The sequence below is a fragment of the Ursus arctos genome, unplaced genomic scaffold (assembly GCF_023065955.2).
Source record: "Ursus arctos isolate Adak ecotype North America unplaced genomic scaffold, UrsArc2.0 scaffold_23, whole genome shotgun sequence".
NCBI lineage: Eukaryota > Metazoa > Chordata > Mammalia > Carnivora > Ursidae > Ursus > Ursus arctos.
The window spans coordinates 29,161,131-29,185,737 of record NW_026622908.1 but is presented as its reverse complement, the minus strand read 5'-3'; the positions used below and the strand labels follow the sequence as shown (position 1 = coordinate 29,185,737).

The following is a 24,607-nucleotide window of genomic DNA, read 5'->3' as shown; positions in this document are numbered from 1 at the left end:
GTTAAATGAAATGTAGTATAGTTGATATTTTTATAGAAAAATTCTCTCTATATTATTTCCCTAAAATGAAAAAAAAGGGGGGTGGGGAGGGGAGGTGTGTCTGGCTGGCTCAGTTGGTAGAGCATGTGACTCTGGATCTCAGAGTTGTGAGTTCAAGCCCCATGTAGGGCATGGAGCCTACTTTAAAAAATAAAAAGACTGGAGCCAAACATCAGATGGAAGAATTACCCAAAATTTTAATATTCTTCATGCTTATTAAAAAATTCTAAAATTTAAAAAAATAAACTCATATTACATACATTATAAGAAAAAGACTGTCATTAAAAAATTCTTTTGAAGAGTTGTCAAAATGTCCTCAAAGCATAAGTGGCCATACTACTCAGCATATATGATGTGCCTTATGTTTATTCTAAAGTAGGGGTTCTTAGCCAAGGGCAATTCTGCCCCCTAGAAAATGTCTGGCAATGTTGGGAGTCATTTTTGGTTGTCACAACTTAGTGAAGAGTGCTTCTGACCTCTATTAGGTACAAGCCATGGATATTGCTAAACACCCTACAAAGTACAGGACAGCCCCAACAACAAAGAATTACCCAGCCCCAAAAACCAGTAATACCAAGGCTGAGAAATCCTGTTCTAAAAGATTAACTAAAATGATGGGAAAGAACTTCTTCCCTAGAGCCTGTTTAATCCTCAACTTCTCTGCTATGACTGTTGACAAGAAGGTAAATTAATTCTGACAGAAACATGGCCAGCCATCTGTTGGATTGGTCTAATTCAATTCTCTTCATGTTTCCAAATCAACCTCAGCTATAAAGGGTCTCAGCACTTCCCTGGGTCACATTCTAAATGCAGCCCTACAAACAAAAGCATGCAGCTATCTTCTTACGTGAAAAAGCCATGTCCCCACTCCCACCCCTGTCAATATTTTGTCCCTGAACACTTTAGTCAAGTGGGAGTTTATTATTACAAATTACTAGAAGCTCTAAAATGTGCCATATTTCTGTTTATTTCAATGTCATAAGCGAAACTCCATTTTCTTCAAAGTCTCGTTCAATAAAGCATAAAATTATTTGCCAAAGGCAAGATTCCAGGAACTAAACAAGGAGCTATTTCTTGGACCTTAACTCCATCCTTTGGACAAGCTTAATTTATATACTAGAATCTCCTTGTCTACCGTCATGGAAATTTTTAAAAACAAGAGTAACAGTAGAAATAAGCCAAAGCCATGATAAGATTTCCGAAGTCTAAGAACTGCAGCCACAGAATGAGTACAAAGTCAACACGAAAAACACCAGATTTTTTTCACAAATGGCAAAAGAGCCTGAGAAATGGAAAGAGATGTTGTGACCTCACTGGCCAGTCGTAAGAATTTGGCTCCAGAGCAAACGTGTACCAGGGTGTGCACAGAAGGCTACGGCCAGAAGAGCTGGGGAAAGGGGAAGATTTGAGGAAATGGTTCATTTTCCCGAAATCCTTGAGCCTGGTTCCAGTTCATTCTAGCTCCAATTTTTTTCTCATCATCAGAGTTCATCTCTAGATCAAAAAACACATCGAGAATGGTAAGCGCAAAGACTCAGTGTTTGAACCCAGAAGATTTTTGGAACTAGGAACCATCATGCAACGCTGCAAGGTAATATACTGGTATTTTACAGCACTCTACATTTATAGTATATAGTCTATAAAACCATACCAACAACAATATTCCAACATACGTGAGGATTTGGTTCCATAGTGATTCTTGAATAAGTGTAAGGAAGTTCTCCATACCATGCTGTAAGTCTTGGTTGCTTGTAAGTTACATCTAAGAAAGAAAATACAGGGCCTTTGAAACGGTTTGATGCTATTTAAGGTGTGCCTACTGAGTGCCATGCAATGTGCAAGAAACTTTGAGAAATACAAAGGCAGAGTAATGATGGGCTCTGACCCAGGGTTCCACGTTCTTAGAGGACATGGGATTTCAGGAGTAGAATGGGTAAGAGCTCAAAGAAAGAGGACAAGAGAAGGTATGTTGGCAGAAACCATATCAGCAAAGGCTCTGAGGTGAGAATATGTGTGACCTGTTTGTGTCAGTGAGGACATCAGTAAGAGTGGAGTCACACTGCAGAACAGTTCAGATTAGGGAGGGCCAAAAAAAAGCAGGTTATGGAGTCTGAACCCTTGTAGGCAGGAATCTGTGGCACCAACATGCATACAAGAAACAAGACAAACTGTTCATCCATGTGCCACCTTTTGATTTTAAGAAAGGGTTCTGACCAACCATAGCACGAGGCTGATTGCAGTCAAAAGTTTTTGATGTCCAATTTATATAGAAGGGAGTTATCCATAGATCTTCTATTTTTCCTCACAATTGACATCAACTGCTATAATAAGAACAATAATGATAAAGGCAGCTAACATTCACTGAAGGTTTACTATGTACCAGTCATTCTGCCAAGCACTTATCATGCAGTATCTCATTTAATTATCACAACAACCTTACAAGGTAGGTATTATTATTAGTCCGTTTTACAGATTAGAAAACCAAGAATTGAAAAACTACTTAACTATAAGTTGCTTAAAATTAACAATTACTTTGAATGACAAAGCCAGCAATCAAGGCCAAGCTGGCCACCAAAAGCCCTGCCATGGAAACTCTGGGAGTCAGGAAAAAAAGCGGACTCCTATTCTGATGTCTGAGTCACAAAAATGAAGCCAGTATACTTTGCACCTCTTTCTCTACAGAAAATGTGAATTCACTCAGGGTGCCAGAAAGGAAATTTTATGCTAGAGCAAAGACGTCCTCCAGTGGCCACCTCTGGTATAGCAGATACTGTTGGCTTGTAGATGCCCACAGAGGAGCTGGTTCCAAGTCAGGTAATCTTTACCAGCTCAGGACAGTACAGATGCTGAAACTAAAGGACACTGGACTCTTCTAGTGAAACTAAAATGAGAATAAAAAGCTGGTAATAAGGATCATAAAAGAACATATGCCAAACAGAATCAGAAAAAGAAAAGCTCTGGAAGTTTCTATAAAGAGGAAAACAGCACTATTTAAAGTAATAAAGGTAATGAACAAACTCAAGAAGAGAGGTATCAACCACAGTTCAGCCAAACCAAAGCTCCTTCGGTTCCTTGAATTCCCACCTCCATGCTCCTGCCCTGATGGCTCTGATCGCAGAGCCTGCACCTGCCGTTTCTTCTGCCTGGAATCCTCTTCCCTGTCCCTTTTCACTGGCAAATCCTTGCTCATCCTTAGGGTCTCTGTTAGGTTTTAAATCTGTTTAATTACAACTGGGCGAGGTAAAAGGGGCAACGGTATCAGAAAACATTCTAGAAAGGGAGACCAGGCAGCAACAAGTGTGATCTCAGACATCTACTTACCATCTCTGATGCCGGTCCTCTGTTTCCAGGGAACGACCTCACAAAGCTGTTCCAATACCCAGCTGGCTTCTTTTAAGTCAATAAAGCCAGGATACAAACACACCCTTGATGCAGAAAGAACCATTATTAACTAAAGAACACAGAAAAGAGGGGCGCCTGGGTGGCTCAATCAGCTAAGTGTCTGACTCTTGATTTCGGCACAGGTCATGATCTTGGGGTCCTGGGCTCAAGCCCCGTGTCAGGGGCTCCTCACTCAGTGTGGAGTCTGCTTGAGATTCTCTCTCTCCCTCTGCCTCTCCCCCCACTCGCGCGCACACACACACTCTCTCTCTCAAAATAAATAAAATCTTAAAAAAAAAAAAAAGACCACAGAGAAGATGGGCTAGTCTTAGTGGAGGAAGTTAATCTGGACGCTTCCTCATGGGTAGATGAAATCATCTTACCATATCTCTCACGGCAAGCAGAACCTAATTATCACCAGGTCATGATGTTCCAAATGTGAAATAAACTTTCATATTAAGACAATAAAAGAGGCAATAAAGGAAAAAGAATGCAAGAGGGCTTTTAGAGATATGCTTCAAATACTGCTCTACCACCACCTGCTGTGAAACCCTGGACAAATTACTTAACCTCTCTAAACCTTGGTTTTTCTTATCTGTAACACAAAAATGATAGCCACCTCATAGGCTTGCTACGAAAAGGAGAGTAACTAATAAAATGCCTGGCCCTGTGTTAATTTAACAATTGGTTGTCTTCTGAGACGAAGCCAACTGTAGGGAAAGTGATCATTTATGACTGTATCAAAATAAACATTTCTAAATGAGGGTTCTTTCTCTCATCGAATATACACTTATTTCAATAATGCCAAGTCAGCTCAAAATCACTTTGGATATCCTTCTTAAGAAATGTTCTCAAAGCCCTTAGAACATTCTGTAGAACTTCACTCTCTGAAGGTGTGTTTGATTTTTTGAAAGAGCCAAAGCTCACCTGAAGCTATGCCTGGTTAACAATGAGATGCGACCAAAAGAATGCAACTGAGTTTCCTACATGACTGTTAAACTTGCTCTGAAAGGGAGGTTCTGAAGCTCTTTCTAAGCAACTTATTTAGATATGCAAGTTCTGATATATTTATTTTAAATGCTTCATTATTTTATACTGACAATTAGTATATTCTTGCATTACAGGGATGCTTTCAAAAAATTTTTTTAAAAGATTTTATCTGTTTGAGAGAGAGACAGAGAGAGAGCATGTGCAAGCAGGGGAAGCAGCAGAGGAGGAGAAAGAATCTCAAGCAGACTGCACCTGAGCCCGACCTTGCAACCCTGAGATCACAACCTAAGCCAAAACCAAGAGATGAACGCTTAACCAACTGAGCCACCCAGGCGCCCCTCAAAATGTTTTTAATAATGATTAATGCCAACTATACCCTAAATTGTATATGCTTTAACTTTACTAAAACGTACCTTAATGTAGATTAAGGTATTAATCCACTCACGTAGATTAAGGGTTAACATAACTTAATATGTTGTATATAAACAAATGTTGTAATAATGATTAATATGATAACAAATGTTGTAATACATAAAATGTAACATAATAATAAAAGAATGTAGCACTCAGAGCATAGAAGTGGAGGGTAGATCAACTCTAATTTTAAGTTACTATGTGGTACCAGGAAAAAGTCCTCAATCTCTTTGGCCTTTAGTTCCTCGCCTGAGAAATTACGGAAGTAATAATTACTGTACCTGACAGAGAGGCTGTGAAAATGTTCTGAAGTTAGAAATGCTATATAAAAAGAGATATTACACTCCCCAAGAATTTCAGAGGCGGAAGTTACCTATTTCAAGTAAGGGAGCAGAATATTTTAAGAGACTATAACTCGATATTAATTATAGTCACTTTATAGGGAGGATGCACTTACCTGGATACGCCTGTGGGTGACACGCTGATTTCATACACACCCTCTTTGCTACAGAAATTAAGAAAACAGACTCGTTAGTACCAGGCAAATAATACACTCCACCCAGTGCAAGAGCTGTGCTTTGCAGTTCCCAAACTTCTGGTCACCAATATCATTTCAGAATGAGGAAGCAGTATGAGGGAGGCATAACCCCACCTTCTTCCACCACGGAGACGGAGGGCAAGATGGTGGCAGATCATTGCTGTCACTGGGAATTGAATCCTGACAGGATCAGGCCATGGAGACAAAGACTGGGATAACATAAATTCTGATTCTACCCCTTTATATTTCATCCATAATTCAGGCTGATATGATCCAGAAATCTATCACACAAAGGGGTACCAAACAGAGCATCTCTTTGGAGACTCTGGAATAGGTGTATTTACAGATAGCAAACACATCTCAGGGATCTGAGCTTCTGCTGCTTTCAGATACACGTCTAATGAGGTTCCTGCTCTGATTAAAATCCTTCAAAGGCTCCCCACCAACTTTTCAGCGCTGCATTCAAGGTCCCCATGACGTAGCTCCACTTCCTGACAGCTCCCACCCACTCATGACCCTCCACTGCTGCTTGGAATCTCCTGAATACACCATGGTATTTCTTTTTTATTCTTTTTTTTTTTTTTAAAGATTTTAATTATTTGAGAGAGTACAAGCGAGCACTAGCAGGGGGAGGGCAGATGGAGAAGGAGACGCCCCACTGAGCTGAGAGCCCGTTGCGGTGCTTGATCCCAGGACCCCAGGATCATGACCTGAGTCGAAGGGAGAGGCTTAACTGACTGAGCCACCCAGGTGGTCCACACCACAGTATTTCTAATCCTGCTTTTCTACAAGCCGGAATGCCTCCCTGCCATCCAGCACCCCCAATCCAACCCACCCGAGCTTTAGTCTGGCAGAAAATTCTAATTCATTCCTCAAAATCTCAGTTCAGCCTCACCTTCTGTAACGCTTCCTGACCTCTGATCCACCCAAATAATGTTAACCATCTCATCATCTGTGCTTCCATTAGACCTTATTACAAATCTACTGTTTTACAATATACATGACTGCAATTTATCTGATTACATGTCTATTTCATTTACTAAATTGTGGGCTAGTGAGGGGCAAGGAATGGGTTACTGTTCTGTTTCCCAGTGCCTCACACATAGTAGATGGGCAGTAAAAGCTTAGAATTTAATCAAATGTGCAAAAGCACAAAAGTGTTCCAGGAGTGCAGAATGGCCAGGTCCATAGCGAGAAAACTGACCCAGACTGCATAGGTTCCTCTACCAAGACAACAGTGTCAGACTTTCTTGGACAGAGGTAAGTTATAGAGAACCACATAAAGGGACAGTTTTCACATCACCGTCTGCCATGTGAGTTAGTAGTTCATGATCTGTGAGCTGGGCTTTTAGGCAGATGTGAGAGTCCCTCTGAGCAAAAATGTGGGCAGGGTTATTGTCATTTACATTTATCACATCTCTAGATGAGTTGACTATAGTTTCCCCAAAGTGTGAATACAATGTTTCAGTGTGATATGTTTTGGGCCATATTTAGAAATTGGCTCACTTCAAATATGGGTGGCATTTTTGGCTATTAAATAAAAATCTAACAGAGCTAACTTTAGATAACCAGAACTGACAAACCTTGGGGTCAAGCAGGAAGGAGTTCTGTCACTTTGCTCTGACTTGAATATTCACAACTACCCATTTTTTCAACCTGAATGTCTCATCTGTACCTAGTAACAAGTTTCATGGTTTTGCTTATTCTCTTTACCACCAATGGAGGCAATGTCACATTGGTGTTCATAAACGAATCCAAGACTGTTCGAGCCACCAGGCTCTGCCTTAAGTGATCATGCAGTCCAAATCTTTAACATTACAGACAAGGAAACTAAAGTTCAGAGAGATGGCCTTAATGTACCTAAGGACTAGTTACATAGCTAACTAGTGGCCAGGCCACAACTATATACCCTCTTTGAAAGTATGATGACATTCCTGGTAGTTTCAATTTTTTCTAGGCTATACAAGTCAACCTGGAAACAGCAGAACAGCCTAATAGACTGTTCATGTTCAATAACGTATACACACTAATTTGTTAAAATAAAAGGATGCTTTCTTCAGGCAATTTACCTATATCAGATGGAAACTGAGAAGGAAAAGAGAAGTCAAAGTGTCTTTTTTTTAAAGATTTGTTTATTTTAAAGAGAGAGAGCACTCAAGCAGTGGGAGGGGCAGAAGGAGAGGGAGAGAATCTCAAGCAGACTCCAACTACCCACTGAGCACAGAGCCTGACGTGGGGCTCGATCTCACCACCCTGAGATCATGACCTGAGCCAAAATCAAGAGTTGGCTGCTTCACTGACTGAGCCGCTCAGGCACCCCACAAAGCATCTTTCATTAATTTTGGAAAAGAATATTTTACATACAGATCAACGTAAGAGAAATTACAAAGATGACATTTTATATACAGATCAATATAAGAGGAATTTAAATTGCTCTGGAACAATTATATGAACATTTAACGTCCTCTAGATTTTGAGCAGCTTTCGTAAGTGTTGCTAGTAAAATACTACCTGACTAAAGTCTTCTCAAAAAGCCAGTTTCAGGGAGCCTAGGTGGCAGAGTCGGTTAAACATCTGATTCTTGGTTTCAGCTCAGGTCACAATCTCAGGGTCTTGAGATCAAGCCCCATGTGGAACTCCAAGCTCATCGAGAAGTCTGCTAAAGTTCCTCTCTCCCTCTCTCTCTACCCTTCCCTGTGCTCTCTCTCTGTCTCTAAAATAAATAAGTAAATCTTTAAAACAAACAAACAAACAAACAAACAAAAAAAACGCCATGTTTCAATGACTCAGGAAAAATCCCTGTCTGTCTTTACTTAGAAATATTTTAGCTTACTATCTGCAGATGCCCTACTGAATCGGGGTCAGGAAATCTGCACCAGCGTCAGAATTTAAGGTACACAAATCTTGTTGCATTTTCCACACCATCAGCAAATTGAGAAAGGCTTCCCAAAAGACCAAGTTTAAAGAGATCTAAGATACAACTATCCCAGCCTAAAATTAAGACAGTAACTGGGCCATTGTCTCTTCCAGATGGAAAACCTGGTGAGGGAAAGATCTGGGCTCTCCATTTTACTGTGGGCAACAAATACAGAAAGGCAGCAAATTACTTACTCAATCACTCGTGGCTCTGGGGCTCTGCGTACTACCTGCAAGGAAACAGGAAGATTTTACTTCTGGAATGATCCTTAATCCTCAGAAAGGCTTATGTGCAGGATTACCATATCCTCTCATTTCTGATAAAAATAAGTCAAATTGAAAACTGTCCCTTTTTAATTTCAAGCTCTTACTATACCACCAGAGACCACTGTCTGCTTTTCTTAAAACTAATTCACAGCTGCTAGTGGGTAAGAAAAAAAAAATAAAAGTAGAATTAATGCATTTTCAGAGCAGCCAAAAATTCTGGAAAAACCTTCTTTCCAGGAGACTTTTTTAAAATAGAAGATATACTGGGGCGCCTAGGTGGCACAGTCGGTTAAACACCCGACTCTTGGTTTCAGCTTAGGTCACAATCTCAGGGTTGTAAGACTGAGCCCTGCTGTGGGCTCCATGCTCAGCGCAGAGTGTGCTTGAAAGATTCTCCCTCTTTCTCTCTTGAGTCATGCACATGCGTGTGCACGCTCTCTCTCTCTCAAATAAATCAATTAAATTATATCTTTTAAAAAATAAAATAGAAGATATATTAAGAAATAACTTTTTTTTTAAAGATTTTATTTATTTATTTGACAGAGAGAGAGACAGCCAGCGAGAGAGGGAACACAAGCAGTGGGAGTGGAAGAGGAAGAAGCAGGCTCCCAGCAGAGCAGGGAACCTGATGTGGGGCTCGATCCCAGGCCCTGGGATCATGACCTGATCCGAAGGCAGACGCTTAACGACTGAGCCACCCAGGTGCCCCAATAAATAAGTTTTAATCATTATTTACACATTCACTATTACAGCAAGATGACTGATTTTTAGCTTTTTCCATGTTATTAACAGTGAATCTTCACTGTTTCTTATAATTTTTCCCCACAGGGGGAAAAAAAGCTAAGAAATCAGGCATTGTAGCAGCTGAAAATTTCAACCCAATTCCAGAGACATCAACTACATTAGCACTAAAGACAGCATGGTTTTAGGACTATTAGAACTCAGACAACCAATGCCAAGCGCTGGTCATGGTATAACTCCTTCCCCCCAAAATGGGAATTATATATGCCCATCAGCTGGGAGCAGACTAGAAACAATCTTCAGACATATTAAGGACTAGATACTCCACATTTCATTATTATTATAGGCCTTTCATGGTCCTTTTAGTAGTGAATTTACTCAGTCACTATTGGAGTGTCTACTATGTGACTATAGCTTTTACAAGCAAATCTGTTAGTGTTGTAGAAGAAATAAGAATTTACCTGCTGGGGTTCTCTGAACACAAACTGTCTGTCCACAAGATGATGCTCCTTGTTCATCCATGTCTGACCAGGTCTCTGGTGGAGATGGCTCTGAGCAGTAGCAGCTGAATCAAGAGCAAGAACAGACGTGAACTAGACTCAAAAAGTCTGCTCTAGGGAGCAAGGGCCAATAAAATCTACTTGAAGATAACCAATATGACACCTAGAAATTAATTAGTAAAGTCTGTCGGAGATCCCACTACATACACTGAAAGGTCTGAGAGCTGTGACCAAATATGAGGAACACTAAACCTCAACCCTCAATAAAAGATGACCATCAAGAAAATCAAAGCACCAGCTACATTTTAAATAACCTCTTCACATCAACTGAAATGCAAGCGCATTCACACAAGACCCCCACAAGTTCTTGCCTCGCTGAGCAGCGGCCTGGCTCTTAGCGGGGCCAGCCCAGGCTCCCTGCACTCGGGCTCGCCGTCTTTTGTCCTCCATGTTGACCAAAAAGGCTTCTGCTCTTAGCTTTCAGATTTCAATCCTGATTAAAACCACACAACGTATCTGTTTAAAAAAATAAAGTGCTTTTAGTTAGGATTGTGAGAGCATGGACTACCTAAGGGAGTCATTATAATCCTTTCGAGATCAATGCAATCAGAGATTCTATATAAAATTAATTTCTGTCATCACAACATCTCAATCAAGGAGCCTACTAAGTCACTTAGGACTGCTGGTTTTAATGTTTATCTTTTGCAACCTTATAGTACTTTTTTTTTTTTTTTTCCTGAGAGAGAGCATGGGGGATGGGGTAGACAGAGGGAGAGAGGAAATCTTAAACACACTTCACGACTGGTGCAGAGCCCATACAGGGCTCAATCTCACCACCATGAGATCATGACCTGAGCCAAGATCAAGAGTCGGACTGAGCCCCCCAGGCGCCCCAACAATCTTGCAGTACTTTCGCTGCTTTCACAAGAAAGTACACGTTAAGAAACTGTAAGATCTATCATAAACCACATTAGTCTTATTAGTCTAAAAGAAACTGTAATATTCCCTCACCTATATGGATATTGAGAAATAGGCTCAGACTCAGTTTCCAAGGGCATTTCCGTATTCCATTATAACTGGCTACATCAAACTTCCCTGGAAGCTTGTTAAAAATACCCATGGCCTGTCTCAGAAGATCTGATTTAGAATGGATACAAGTGTTTGTCTTTGTGACAAGCATCGTAGGAGATGGTGCTAAGTGGGCATGTATGAAGACCATAAGGTTAAGTGGCTCACCCTGAGTCACTCAGGAAATCAATAGGAGGTAGATTAACATTCAAACTTTATTAACTTCCAGTTTTCAGTTAATTGAAAAAAAAAAACTCATAATGGCCAGTAATACTAATTTGACATTTTTGCCAATAAAATTTTAGCTCACAGCAAATATAGGAGCGCAGCTACAAAGAGACAAAAACAGGGAGGTTCAAGCCACATGCTCTGAACCTAAATCCATTTCTTTATTGGTCTAAGAAAGCTTCACACTTCAAGTCCTCACAGGTAACAAGCTCATTTTATGGCTTATTTAGCTTTCCAAGTTCCAGACCTTCCGCAGACCTTCTGAGTTGCGCTGGGCCCAGGACAAATTTCCCCAGGTGATAAGTATAAAATTCATTCTCATTTAATAGGTAGGGAGATAACAGAGGCTGCCATCTGCCCAAAAAGAGTAAATGGCAGGGTCAAATACCAACCCTCCACTCCCACAATATATGCAGAGGAAGCTTCCATTTTCTCTCAACGAGACCGTCAAAAGCTAACACAATGAGCTATAGTTCTTGCTCTGTTCACAGGGGAGTAATACGTTGTTCTATGCCAGGGACAGCTGTTGAAAATGCAGATTTCGGAGGCCCATTCCAGACCTACTGATTTTGTGGTCTAGAAACTGTTAACTAACCCCACCTTCCATCCTGGGATTCTTTACCCACAGAAAGGTTGAGAACCCTGCAGAAGGCAAAAGGCGAGGGCGCCAGCCTGACTCGCTCTGAATCTAAATCTAGCAGTTCCCAGCGGCATGACCCGTCAGCTGACTTCACCTTTCTGGGCCTGAGTGTCTTCCTCCGTAAAGAGGGGAACCAATACCTCTCACGGCTGAAGTGCAGATCAGGCGATCCTCGGAGATGAAAAAGCCTGGTCCTCAAGCAGAGTTAGCAACTTTCCCTATTTTAGAGCTTTTTCTTCCAGGAGCCCCGGTTCGGTCCTGGAGGTCGACGCGGCAGGGTCCTCAGAGGGTGGTTCCCACAGCCCAGCCACCCAGCGGGGAGCCGGGGCCCCACGGCAGCCGGCGGAGCCCGGCGCGCAGGGACAAACCCGCTCGGTCCTGGAACGGACCCCGCGGCCCCACACCCGCTCCGCCGCCGGCTGTTGGGGAACCTTAAGAGTGAAGCACCGACCCCGACAACTCGCAACCACAGGCCGCGTCTTCAGGTATTTCCTCTGACGTCACGCGCCGCCGCCACCACTTCCGGCGCCATCAACTGGAGTCCGGGCAGCTCCGTGTTCCCCGCGCCGGGAGGGCCGCTCTATGAAGGCGCGGACGGGAGGGCCGGGATTGGCGGGGAGCACGGATTGAAGGTGCGGTAGGGGCCCCGTCAGGAGCCGGGATATGGCGAAGGTGGGAAGGGAGACGTGTGTCCTAGGCCGAGGTCCCTCGGGCCATAATCCAACCCCCTTCGCTCCCAAACCAAACTGGAGACGTCTAAGCGCGGGTATCCTTGGTCTCTGCGGAAAGAGTGACTGGGTCCCGGCGGGGCTGGTGGAAGGGCGAGGGGGTTGGGAAACCAGGTCGTGATGTGCTAAGTAAAAAGATTTAAATTTTACCCTGGAAGCCCTGGAGAACGTAACAGGCACTTCCTTTGCGTTCCCATCGCAGCCCGTGCATCCTTCCATCAATAACACAACAGGGCGTGGGACCACGCCTTCCACTCCATGGCTCTCCAGTGCCAAGCACATTTTGCTTCAGTGAACAGACCTAAGTTTCAGTCCAGACGACACCATTTACGAGATGTATAATCTAGGGCAGGTACTCCACTTCTTTATAAAATGGGCATAGCTCTTGTTCGGTGGGTTAAATGTGGCAATGCATGTAAAGAATTTAAAAGGGTGTTTGGAACACAGTAGAAATTCCATTAATATTGAGTGACTTAAAAAATAAAATAAATTTGGGCGCCTGGGTGGCTCAGTCGGGTAAGTGTCTGCCATCGGTTCAGGTCATGATGAGCCCCGCATGGGGCTCCCTGCTCAATGGGGATCCTGCTTCTCCCTCGCCCTCTGCCTGCCGCTTCCCCTGCTTGTGCGCGCGCTGTCAAATAAGTAAAATATTTTTTAAAAAATAAAATTTAAATAAATAAATAAATAAACTTGACCAGTGGGTCAGAGAGTGTCTTCTCTTCACCCCATGAGTTTTTGAGAAGCATCTGTAACATGGCCGCGTTAAACCATGTATCTTACAGTGTGAAAATAGAAAACGTAGCACTGAATTGACAGTTTTGTGCAGCTTATTCTCTAAGACCTACCAAATAACAGTCACTGTGGGCGTCTTTAAAATAAGTCTTGTATTATATACTGCTTACCAGCAAAAGCTCGGTGTACCCCACCAATCTAATTTTCACAGCATCCATCATTCTTTGTTATACTTTGTGACACTGAAGGAAAATGATTTATCCTAGAACCGAAAGGAGAGAAAAGTGGTAGGGTGAGACTATAATTTTTATCTTTTTTTTGTCCCCATCAAACAGTGTCAGTTTCTGGTTCAGGAACCTTGGCTGTGTCTTCCAAAGGATGTCATTTCCTTCTTTTCAGTGATTATGGTTTTGGAACAGGGACAAAGAAGTTGGATTGAGGAGTCCGTAAAAGTAGTGATTAACACCTTTTCAGCCTCCGAGTGGAACATATCTCAAAAATCCATCCATGGCCCGCCTGCATCCCAAATAACTGCATTTTTAACAAAATCACTTGTATTTTTACCAAGTGTTCAAGGTGATTTAGATGCAGAGAAAGTTTAGAAACCTTCAGGATGCATGTAGGGTGACAAATCATTCCCATTTGTCTGGGACTGAGAGATTTTCCAGGACATAGGATTTTAAATGCTAAAGGCAGGGAAGTACCGGGTAACTGAAATGGTTGGTTACCCTAGATACATGTGAGTATGTAGTATTAGAAAGATGTTCTTTGTGAGTCTTACATCGTGGGTTTCCCCATTTCTATATGCAGGATGTGTTTTTGTCAGGGGGTGGTGGTGGAGGCCGTGGGAGAGGGAATGAAAGTGAGGTGCCTTGCCAGTTATCAGCCCACTGATTCTCAGCTCCAAACCCATCCTCCCCTGCCCTGCTTGCAATACTGGGACATTTCTCCCTTGCCATTTGGTCCGATGTGAAGCGTCATCAGTAGAGGGTGCTGGAGGGACATTAGAGGAGGAAGGGGTTCTTCCTGACTCCAGAGGGCTCCTCTCAGCTGGCTATGCAATGCAGAGCAGCCAGCAGTGTTTGGCATCTCTTTGTGGGCTGAATTGCAACGTTAGTGGAATCTGCAGCCTTGTTAAGTTCCTCTTGTGAAGCTAAGGCATCGACTGGGAAGGAATGGGATCCCAAATTGTGAAATAGTGACATCTGCTTGGACCTAGAGGAAACTGATGTTCCTTGGACACCCAAGGCACCCTGAACCTCCCGAGGCAGTGGAAGTAGCTTACTCTCCTGCGGTCTGAGGAGATGAGCGGTCCTTTGCTTGAAAACCCCGTGAAACCCTCACCTGGAACAGGTGACTTGAAATGCGCAGCATAGATCTGAACTTCCCAACGGGTGGGAGAGCACTCCCAGATTTGTGCCTTCCTTGATGGTGTGTGTGTGTGTGTGTGTGTGTGTGTGTGTGTATGTGTACGCGTGCGTGCGTGCGCGCCTGCCTGGACCTGGATGCCGGTAGTGACTGCTCCCTCTACCTCCTGTTTCTGTATTCTTAGATGATACCCTATTATGGTTACTAGTTTTTTTCCACTGAAACTATACAATTTCTGTCTCCTGTTTGATTCCTGTTACAGTGTGATTGTGATATCAGGGGTTGGGAGCAATAGCTAGCAAGTGGCTGGCCCCAGGGTTGGCCTTAAACTGTAGGTAATCGGTTCGGCTCTGATTTGGATCCTTACTATCATCCCTGGCCTTTTACTCCCGAGCTGCTTTCTTGTCTCCCTTCACCCGACACAGCCTTCCCAAAGTTGCAGTAGGTCATGCTGATTTGGTTGCCTTGCCTCTACTCTGAAACCAGCATTTTCTCAGCGTATGGTTGGAAGACTCTGCATTGGAGTCCCTAGGGGATGTTTGTGAAAAATGAACATTCCAGGCCGCCCGTCGAGATTCTGGGTTAGTGGGTCTGGGGCAGGGCCGAGCAACTTGCGTATGTAACAGCGCCTTGTTTCATCTTCCAAGAACCTGCCAGAGTTCTGCCTTTTCTAGCTGCCTGTTTTCTGCAGGTGACTACTTCTCACTCAACAGATACCTCATCCCTTGGATGGCAAAACTGATAGATGCTTAAATGCTGGTAGCTCTTACCAGCAGGATTCTGAGTGAGCTACACACTCCAGCCTATTTTCAGTTGCTGATTTTCACACCAGACTCTTGCCAAACATTGCCTGTTTCGATCATATGCTGCTTGCGGAGTGCCTGCTGAGAGTTCTGGAGAAAATCCAATCCAAGGAAAATAATGGCACATCATGCTAATAGCTCAGCGAAGGTACTGCATAGAGAAATTCCCAGCCCGTGTCTCACTGCCAGAGGCTTGGCGGTTCCCAGCTGGAAGGGGGGAGAGTGGGGCAGGAGCCTGCCAACTCTACAGCGTGCTGGCACGGAGGCTTTCAAGTCTCCACCAACTCTAACCAATGTTGAGGAGGACAGGATGCTTCCCCAGACTCCAGACAGGAACTCCTCCCATTCAACACGCAGCACAACTGCAGATGCTGCTCGAGAGAAAATCTGCCAGGAAACCATGGTATCAACTGTGAGGAACAGTTAAAGGACAATATAATTGGATGTGAAATTGCGGACAGCAGACAAATATCCAGGACAGGAAAGGTCACTAGAGGTTACAGGCATCAGTGAAGGCATTATGGCAAACAGGGAGTTATGTCAGAGTTTCAAACAGTATGGAGCGTTTGTTCGGTGGCTAAAAGATATTGATAGTCACATTACTCCTGAAATGAGTAGGCAACATTTACGCATCTGATTTCTAAATAATAGCACATAATATTAACATTTCCTGAGAGCAGGCCAAGTTATATGCATACACTGATCCAATTTTCTAACTATTAGTCCCATTTACAAAGGGAAAAAACTGAACCATAATGCTACATGAGGTCACCATACACTCCTCCGCAAATACATGGCAGAAGAAAAGCCAAATTAGGAAAGACAGGACTATTCCTGGAATGATACATGGCACCATTTCCTGGGGCCTAATAGCTGGGTTCTTCCAGAGACTTCGAAAGTGAAGGATTGGTCAGACCCTAGGTTATAAATCGTTCTTGATGGCTTTATCTAGATGGTTTAGCAGATTCTTCTCTAGAGTCACCAAGTCCTCAGAGCCGTGTGAACCACATTATTTCGAGTCTATGAACTGTGATGTCAGCCAAGTCTTTATTCAAATGTCATGTACTGACTGTAGCTAGCACTGTGCTAGATACTAAGGACGAAGTAGTGATCAAAGACAGACCTGGCTCTGCCCGATGGAGGTTACAGTCTAGCAGGAGAGGTAGACATTTTTAAAATACACAAACATTATAGTTGTCATATTTGACATGAGACTCTCATGGGGAACCTGGCCTAGTGGAGTAATATCCCCAGTGTATGCGGACTCTTGTGTTGGTTGGGAGTTCTGATTTGGATTTGATGCAGCTGGTGCATCACTAGCTGGGGGTTGGCCGATCTAGACTGGCCTTGACTCCATGTGCTGTCTTGTCCTTGAACAAGCTCACCAGGCATGTTCCAATAGTGGTATCAGGGAAGACGTGTACAAACACATCTCTTGAGGCCTAGGCTTAGAAGTGGCACAAAAGCACTTCATTTGCTGGCCAAAGCAAGCTAAACCAAGTTGAAGGAGTGGGGAAATAGACTTCCCCTCTTGACTGCAGTTGTTGCAAAGTCACATTGCAGAGTCTGGATACTGGGAGGAGTACAGTATTGGAGCCATTTCTGCAATCTCTCTATCACAGTAAGTGAAGGGACATATTGGAGAGACTGACAGAGGGTTCCTATAGGAAGAGGGTTCCTGTAAGTAGTTGAGGGGGTTCTTTGAGATGGGGTAGAAAGGAGTCAGACCATGCAGACCTTGAGAGGCATAGTAAGCATTCAATGTTCATATATGGTATGAAGCCTATGACTAACATTAGACACTCATTCTCCCTTCCTTCCCTTCCTTTCCATCTTGCAGAATACTTTGAAGCCGTTGCTGAGACCATGTTTTTGGTGTGTGCCTAAGGCAGGGATATCTTCTTTCAAGTGGTTAGGATGCTGATAAGCAAATATTCAACAAAAGCTTATTACTAAAGAAATTTAAAAGCACCTGAAATTATTAAGTGAATGATTAATGGAATATTTTCCCTCATGCCCTGGAATAAATTATCCACTTTTTAGAAGGAAATTCATTATATAGAGAAGCACAAAAACTAAACTGATGTGTCTAGGTTGTCTTTTGCCCTGAAAGAACCAAAGACAGCATAGCTATTAAATAGAGTATTCATGTGAGCTTCCCCTTACAGCTTTTCCATAGGTTGCGTAGCGCTTGGTAGCCAAAGGCAGCCAGCATTTGCACCAGGGTGGGTGCACCAATGAAAGACATGAACCCAAGTTACTCCCATGCATGGAATAACACAAGGTAAACTGGACATGTTAAAAAGTGGCCTTAAATCTTTCAGACTCCTAATACCACTTGCTCCCTCCCCCTCTTCCTCTGCCCCACCCCCCCACTCCTATGCAAGCTTTCTCTCTCTCAAAATAAATAAATCTTTAAAAAATTATTGGACTGTTGGAACTACTACATACACAACATAAGAATGCTTAATATTTAAATAAATGAAAGTATTAAAAACATTAGTTCAAAATCATCAAAAATGCAGAGCTATTTTTGAAAAAGAACAAAGTATAACAATGAAAGTTAAAAACACAATGAAGGGGTGCCTGGGTGGCTCAGTGGGTTAAGCGTCTGCCTTCAGCTCTGGTCATAATCCTGGGGCCCTGGGATCAAGAGAAAAAAACACCTAAGTAGATCTAATAGATGATCCAAATGTAGGAATAAGCAGACAACTTTAGAACAACTTTTATGAATATTTATAAAAACAGGAAAAGAAGAAAACATGTGAAACTTGTAGATTTTCAATAGATAATTGGTATTTACATGACAGAATCACATAAATACATAGAAAGATAGGTAGTAAAACAACTGAAAAATATATACTGCTAAATACTAACCAAAATAAAGCAGCGATAGCTAGTTTGGTATCACGGAAAACAGATTTTAAGGCAAAAAAACATTAGCAATAAGGCTGTCACTACAGGACCAAAAAAAAAAAAAGAGTGGAAGGCATGATTCCAAACTTTATTCACCTAACAAGATGGCTTCAAAATGTATAAAGCAAAAACTGGTAAAACAGGGGAATTTGAAAAGCCATCTTTACAGTGAGAGATTTCAAAATACTTCTCTCAATTATTGACAAGTCAGGCAAACAAACGTTAGTAAAGACATGGGAGATTTAAACAATTCATAAGCTTAAAGTACACATGAAGAAAAAAACAATCGTAAATAAACATTCTTCTTAAGCTCATATGGTACATTTTAAAAAACAGAGGGAGGCAAATCGTAAGAGACCCTTAATCATAGGAAACAAACTGAGGGTTGCTGGAGGGAAGGGGGGTAGGGGGAGCACTGGGCATTGTATGCAACCGATGAGACACTAAATTCTACCTCTGAAACTAATAATACAGTATATGTTAATTGAATTCAAGTAAATTTTTTTTTTAAAAAGTGGCCATACCTACACATAAAGTACATCTCAAAAACTTTCTAAGAATGGGTAAAAATAAAAGGTTTACATTTGTATTAGTTCCCTATGGCTGTTGTAACATTACCATAAACTCAGTGGCTTAAAATAAGATTGCTCTCACAGTTCGGAAGGCCAAAAGTCCAAAATCATTTGTAGGCCAAAATCAAGGTGTCAGCTGGGTCCTCAACCCTCCGGAACCTCTGGGGAATGATCCAATGCTGGCCTCTAACAGTGTCTGGTGGCCGACGGCATTCCTTGACTTGTGGCTGCATCACTCCAATCTCTGCCTCCGACGTCATACTGCTTTCTCCTTTTCTGTGTGTCATTTTCCTCTTATTAAGGATATTTATGATTCCATTTAGGGCCCATCTGGATAATCTCATCTTAAGAGCCTCCAACTTAATCACATCTGCAAAGGCCTTTTTCCACGTAAGATAGCATTTACAGGGTCCAGGGTTTCAGATCTGGTACCTTTGGGGGCCATTATACAGCCTACTACAACATTTATATATATATTTACTTTATGCCAGGCTAGATCCTGAGTACTTTAAAAATACAAATTTTTGCTCACCAACAATCCACAAGCCAGGTGCTGTTAGTCTCATTTTTCAGAAGGCAAAACTGAGGTAGAGAAAGGTTATAACTTGCCCAAGCGGTGTCATACCCACATATTCTTTGACCACAGTGCAATTATTTAGAAATCAATAACAAAAGTTTCACTTTTTATTCTAAAAAAATTCAGATTTACAGGAATTTTGCAAAGCACAGAATTCCCATATATCACCTTTCACCTAGATTCTTTCAATGTTAATATTTTAACACATTTGCTTTACCTTTTTCTGTATACATAATTTTTTCTGAACCTTTTGAGATTAAGTTGCATAGATAATGTACCATTATCCCTAAATACTCTGGTATTTTAGCATCTAGTATTTAGTAGCTACAAAACAAGAGCTTTTTCTTGAATAACCACAGTACAATGATCAAACTCAGGAAATTAACACTGACACAATGCTATTATCTAATCTACAGACCTTACTCAAATCTTACCCATTGTCTCGAAAATGTCATTCTTAATCAAGATTCAATCCAAGATCATACAACATTTAATTGTTACATTTCTTTAGTTTTCTTTAATCTGAAACTTTTGACAAATTTAAGTTGGTTGTTTGTAGAATATCCTTCCATTTAGATTTTTCTGATATTTCTTTTTGACTAGGTTCAGGTTATCGCTTCTCGGTCTTTTGGCTAAGATCAAGTGTGATTAGGTTCAGGTTATACATTTTTGGCAGGAATACCACATAAGTGTTGTATCTTCAGTCCACGATAACACAATGCACAAAATATAAAATTGTCTGATTAATGGTGATACCAACACAAGTTTTTTTAAAAAGGAAATAACATTTATAAAAATTTGAATTTGTGCTTTTAAAAACATTTTGAAACAATTCATAGGTCAAAGAAGCCATAAACTTTCAAATATTAGCACTGAAAAAGAATGTGTGTATATGCATGTTTATGTATACACACACACATCCCCAATTGTGGGATGTAGCAAAAGATAATTAAGATTAGAACAGATGTTTATGTCAGAATAGAAAAAAATGTTAAATATGAATGAAACATTCAATTTATGAAATAAGAAAAATAATAGAATACATTGCCAGAAATCAGAATATACAGTGAAAAGGGCAGAGAGGATCAACAAAGCCAAAAGCTGCTTCTTTAAAAACTAATAAAGGAGACAAATTTCTAGCAAAATGGTCAAGGAAAAGAAAGTAAGACACAAAGAATATTGGGAAAGGAAAGAGAAAGCTTAAAAAAATCAAAGATTCCTCAAGTTACACTATGCTAATACATTTGGGGAAAAAATGAGTCATTGCTTAGAAATTTTTTTTTTTCCAAAATTGACTCAAGAAAAAATAGAAAGCTTGAGTAGTCTTATTACCACAAAAGCAACATAATCAGTAGTTAAAGATCTTCCCACAAATACATACTAGGGCCAGATGGTTTTATAAACTTTCAAGGAAAAAGATTGCTTTAATCTGTTAGTCTTCCAGAGCATAGTAAAATAAGGAACACTTCCCAGCTCATTTAATGAAGTTATAATATTGATATGAAAGCCAGACAAATATGAAAATGATTACAAACCAATTTCCTAAATATAGATGCAAAAATTCCAAATAAAATACCAGCAAATTGAATTCAGCAGTACAAAGATAGTGAATTATGACCAAGAATGTAAAGGTTATTTCATACCAGAGAGTCATAACTAAACTAAACAAGGTCTCTGAAATCTTCAGCCAAGACTTTACACAGTATATACTTTAATATGTATGTACTCCTAGCCATTCTTGGAACATACCAGGCACACACTCTCCTTGGGTTCTTTGCATAGGCTGGTCTGCCTGATTTGGCCTTCTCCCACATAGCTGAAAGACCTCCCCAAGACTGTTCAAATGCCACCTCTCTCCACTGCCACCATGAGTACACAAGCCTCCCACTCTTACCCTACATACATTGACTCGCCATCTTCTTTACCTTGCTTCATTTCCCCTCACCCCATAGCACAAAGCACTCACAATATGTTACTCTATCTTTCTTTCTTCTCTTTTAACCTGTCTTCCTCCTTTGCTTGCCTCCCCTCCCCCCAGGTCAAATGTAAGCTCTACAGGGGCAAAAATTTTTGTCCCTTTGTTCACCGTAGTTTCTCCAGCCTCCAGAAGGGTAAATAGCATGTGGTTAGCACTCATTAAATGCACACAACATTATGTCTAGAAACTTTTGTAGTAAGAAAGACAAGCTTGCCTTATATCCTTTTAGGATTATCATTTGTAGTACCCATTTTGCTTGCTTTTCAGTGACACAAGTAAAAGGAGACTGCAAAGTTGTAATATGCCATCGTCACATTAACATGGTTTCGCTTAATATGTTTGTGTTCATGCTGGACACAATGTTCCACTTCCAGATGTCTCCACATAAACCTCTACAGAAAGAATTACGTTCCAAGAGGGAATTTAAATTCTGTCCATATGTATATGTTTTCGTCATGAGATGAGTATCAAAGTACAAGGTAGTGAGTCCTTAAACATTTTTTAATTGAATTAGTTTCCAACATATTCAATAAAGAGCTGTGATAATTTCCTTTGACACTGTGACTACAGATCAAAGTAGCAGAATCCAGGACCCCCTAAATCTCAGGTAATTTTTGGTGTCAATAGATTTTTTTAAAAATTAGGGTACAACTTAAGCTCATTTCATTCTCATAAGGTGTCACTATAAATCTCCTCTTCCACACTGCTTCGGCACCATTGTCTGGTGTCTGCACGGACGTTCACTCCATCTAAAGTTCAGTTCTGTCGTATTTCAATGCAATCAATGATCACATGCGAGGAATTCATCTATTTAGGGCAGAACCACATTTGAGGAAATCGAGACAATAATAACATCTGTATTTATTCCCAGTGCATGGGGGACTGGCACAGAGACAAATCAGAATGGCGACATCATTATGTGGGCAAGATAATTCCTCTTGTGTTCCCCCCATGCTACCGCACAGAAACAATGAAAGAACAAGAAATTAAAGTCTAGCTCCCTGTGTTGCGCAGTGAGCTGATTCTGCACAAATCATTCTTTTACCCTACTCTCTCGAGTTCAAACCTTATCCAGCACACATCAGACTATAACATCAAGTTGATATAAAGTTAAGTCTAAAAACTGTGCTCCACTATTCTGAAAGCTTGGAGTATGCTGGGTTCTCTTTTAATGAATTTTTTCATGTGCCTAGAAACAGATTTTCATGTCATTATCTTCCGTCTTGAGTGCTGACTACAAGAGGGCACTTGCCAAGTTGAAGTAGTAAAAGCTACAGCTCAGAAGTCTTGAGGCCAGGATTTCCTGGTCAGAAAGCAACCATTTGCTCACTTGAATGGAAGAGAACATATTCTGTATGCTTGTCCATCGATCCCTCCCTCCCCGGTGCTACCAACTCCACCGAAAACTACCACCCACGGTGGTCAACCAACCAACGTGTGAAAGCAAATAAAGTATCACCCAGGTCACTGTGGTTGCACCATTTCAACAACAAAATGAGAGAGAAAAAAGCAGTATGTTTTTCATAAAACTAACTTTATTCAATTTAAATGATTCTGAGATTATGTTCTTAATTTTTTGGGTGCTAAAATGTCTTTTCTTCTATATAGTGATGCTAATAGCAGATAGTACTTTGGATCTTCCTGTTTTTGTTTTATGTCCTTAGCCAGCAAAATTAAAAGCTAGAAACACCTAAACATCTCAATTACTTTTTTTTTTTTTTTTGACAAATCTCTTGGTGCTTAAAACTCAGAGCTTAGGAACCACAGCCTTGGTAAAGACCTCCCTTCTGTGTAACATGTTTCATTGAACTATTTCTTGGTGATTTCCCTCAAACAAGTTATGGAGCAGGATAAAAGTAAGTCCTAATATACAGTAAGCCAGTGTAAAAACAGCCTTAATTTCAAGCACCGAAGAAATGGATTTTCAATCAACACTGTAGTTATATCATCTTTTATTAAAACTAGTCAGATTGCTATCTACAGGGTATCGATTTAAAAGTCTAAGGTCACTTCTCCATTATCATTACCGTTTGAGGAATAGCCTGTGGTCACATATGCGAACAGGATTGGTGCAGTGCAGAAACAAAGCAGGTGGGGCGCCAAGCAGGCCACTCTCCTGGATCAGGGTTTTAGTGGCACCGTGCGTGGCTCCTCAACTCAATGTATTTTTTTGATCCATTTACCTTTTAAATCATACCATCTAGCCTTCAGTATTTACATGCATTTAAAGTGAGAAGAAATATGTATTAGAGAAAAGCATATATTAGCAGGCTTCATGTGTCAAAAGGAACTCCATATTTCGTGTATTATTTTTATGCCATTAGCTACCTTTGAGAACAAAAATTTCCACAGAAATGTACAAATTGGGACACACTTTTAGAAAACCTCACAGCGATGCATATTACAGTGTGTCCTCCCATGAGTGAATCAGTTAATCTCTACTCCCTCAAAGTGTTAAGAACAAACAAACAAAAAAGGTAGCTGGCCTTTACTTTTTAAAGTATAATTCAGAGAAAATACAAGAACCATCATCAATGGTATTTTGGGCCTGATGAAACCATTGAAGCATTATTTCTGACTCTGTCATTCTGTGATTTTCCAAAATCATGTTCCTTCGCATTACACTGTTCTTGCTAGTGTTGGTTCTATGTCCATTTGTTAGGAGCATTTGTATTAAACTTCAAAATAACTCCTGGTAGTATTCAAAATATATGTCCAGAACTCCTGAAAGCAACTTCTGCTTTCCTCCCAACTATGACAACATTCAGCCTTGTTAGTAACTGATAAAATGACAACCACAGACTTTGGAGAGGGATGGGTGCCTTGCCGTAAACACGCGTAAGCTGGCGCACCCGGCCAAGCTACTCAGTGCAGTTACCGAAGCTTAGTTCTTCTTCGCTTTCTTCATATAGCGAGCCCGCGTGGACTTGCCTAAATTCATGGTCATTTTAAAATACAGCCAGGTAGGCATGACTGAAAGTATTGAGTCCTAGGGAGAGAAATGGGGAGATATGTAACGACAGCCTATAATTTGGGCTAATGTAGGCATCTGATCTAATGTTTTACTCTACTTTTGTTCTGTCGGTAAATTTTAAAGTTCTTGGGTGTTTAAAATAAAACACAGATGCCTCATTAGTAAGTCTCGACAAGGTATAGATGCTAATACATCACATGCTATTTTGTGACTCGGAGGGCAAAAAACCCCAAAGTG

The 24,607-nt window shown here is 41.2% G+C and overlaps 2 protein-coding genes across 4 annotated transcripts in view; both read right to left on the bottom strand.

Annotated features, from left to right (window-relative positions):
- The window catches only part of ALKBH3 (alkB homolog 3, alpha-ketoglutarate dependent dioxygenase), a 36,405-nt gene extending 24,196 nt beyond the window's left edge, over positions 1–12,209 (bottom strand). The window contains exons 1-7 of one of the 3 annotated variants that reach the window (XM_026512078.4): positions 11,863–12,209; positions 10,158–10,302; positions 9,748–9,851; positions 8,474–8,508; positions 5,282–5,329; positions 3,361–3,464; positions 1,713–1,801 (exon numbers count right to left, since the gene is read on the bottom strand). In XM_026512078.4, coding sequence (XP_026367863.2) covers positions 1,713–1,801; positions 3,361–3,464; positions 5,282–5,329; positions 8,474–8,508; positions 9,748–9,851; positions 10,158–10,236 — 459 coding nt within the window. In that variant the 5' untranslated portion in view covers positions 10,237–10,302; positions 11,863–12,209. Of the gene's footprint in view, positions 1–1,712; positions 1,802–3,360; positions 3,465–5,281; positions 5,330–8,473; positions 8,509–9,747; positions 9,852–10,157; positions 10,303–11,816 lie in introns of all 3 variants that reach the window. The other 2 variants (XM_026512079.4, XM_026512080.4) reach the window with 2 other exon arrangements.
- A 10,702-nt stretch (positions 12,210–22,911) lies between these two features.
- The window catches only part of HSD17B12 (hydroxysteroid 17-beta dehydrogenase 12), a 153,812-nt gene continuing 152,116 nt past the window's right edge, over positions 22,912–24,607 (bottom strand). Inside the window, exon 11 of the mRNA XM_026512081.4 lies at positions 22,912–24,385. Within this exon, the coding sequence (XP_026367866.2) occupies positions 24,281–24,385 (105 nt within the window). The 3' untranslated portion in view covers positions 22,912–24,280. The remainder of the gene's footprint in view (positions 24,386–24,607) is intronic.